Source organism: Galeopterus variegatus, unplaced genomic scaffold (assembly GCF_000696425.1).
Source record: "Galeopterus variegatus unplaced genomic scaffold, G_variegatus-3.0.2 Scaffold7801, whole genome shotgun sequence".
NCBI lineage: Eukaryota > Metazoa > Chordata > Mammalia > Dermoptera > Cynocephalidae > Galeopterus > Galeopterus variegatus.
In genome coordinates this window covers 139,553-140,975 of record NW_007733912.1, presented here as the reverse complement: position 1 = coordinate 140,975, position 1,423 = coordinate 139,553, and the positions used below count along the sequence as shown (strand labels likewise).

At 50.2% G+C, this 1,423-nt stretch overlaps 1 protein-coding gene across 1 annotated transcript in view; it reads left to right on the top strand.

The window, feature by feature from the left end:
* Positions 1-1,241: 1,241 nt before the first annotated feature.
* The window catches only part of LOC103607880 (interleukin-1 receptor-like 2), a 73,839-nt gene continuing 73,657 nt past the window's right edge, over positions 1,242-1,423 (top strand). Inside the window, 1 exon segment of the mRNA XM_008592342.1 lies at positions 1,242-1,297. Within this exon segment, the coding sequence (XP_008590564.1) occupies positions 1,242-1,297 (56 nt within the window).

Here is a 1,423-nt window from a genome sequence, read left to right as displayed (position 1 = left end):
AGATTTGCAAACATGAAGAACAATGCCACTTTTGTCAATAAGTCTGTTTTGGAAAGTAGTTATTTTTCATAAAATGTATGACATTTATGTTAACACGTACTGGGTTTATTGTTGTTTAAAATAATTAATAGAGTAAATGTTTAAAAATTCTTCTTTTTGATTTCTAAGGCAGTGATGCAGACAGGCACACCACCGGTTGCAGGAAGCTTTGCTGCCAGTGCGGTTCCTGCATTTCTCTCTGCTCCTTTGACCTCCCTCTAATCCCACAAAGGCAGCCAGGAATACTTTGGCCAAAAATCTGTTGAATGGAGATTACATTTTATATCCTTTTCTATGTCTCAGTGCCCTGTGGGATATCTCTGGGGTGTCTCCTGATGGCCAGGGTGACAGGTCCCTGTTGATATGGTCCTATTGGGAATTTTAGGCAGCAATAGTCTTCGGTAGTTGAGGATCACTGCCTTGGGTTGAACGTCCCCCCAAAACTTAATCTCTATTGTAACTGTTGAGGGTGGAAATCCTATTACAGTAATGGAAAGGTGGAGCCTTGAAGAGGTGATTAGATTGCAGGACCGTGCAGTAGTGAGTGGATTAATAATGGTGGTCAGGGGTGTGGTTCAGGGTGTGGTTTTGAGGGCATTAAAAGAAGAGCCCATGAGAGGTTAGCCTGTCCCTCTGCTCCGCCATTTTCTGACATGTGAGACTCCTGGGTCACGGTGGCCACCACCAAGGCCTTCCCCAAATGTGTTCCCTGGACTTTGGACTCCCAGCCTCTGAAACATAAGCAATAAATTTTGTTTTCTTTGTAAATTACCCAGTTCCCAGTAGTTTGTCATAACAGAAACAGACTAACACCATCGCCATGGGCTGTCTGACCCACAGAAGTGAATGAACATGACTCAGGCGGATTAATAATGTGCCTTAGAAGCCGTTTGGGATGGCTTCCATTTTGGGGGGGTTCCATATAGGCCAATGCAAGGCGTGTAAAAGCTGCTCAAAGGGGACTTGGAAACGAATGAATAATTTATTTGTAGGAACAGCTCGGAACAGAACTAAGCAGAAATCCCTGGTGATGAGGGACTCGTCAGCTGCCAATCAGGCAAAAAGACTTTCAACCCACTTCCTAGAGGGATGCCACGTTCCTTGCTACGGTCCCCTGGTGAAGCCAGGTCTGTCCTGCCCACGGTGGCGAGGAGGTCCCAGGCAGGCGATGCGGTGGCCGGGCAGGCTCGGGTCCTGCCGGGATGTCCGCTCTGCACCGGCTCTGCCCGCTGCAGCCTCACCCGTCGGTGGATGCCGGGTCTGGGCTGAGCCAAGCGCGGGCGGGGCGCTGACGAAAGCAGGTGACAAGGACGTGCGCCACCGGGAGGCCCGACATTCGCGGGCGGCCCCCGGACCGGCTGGGCGACCTCTGCCTTCGGGCGGG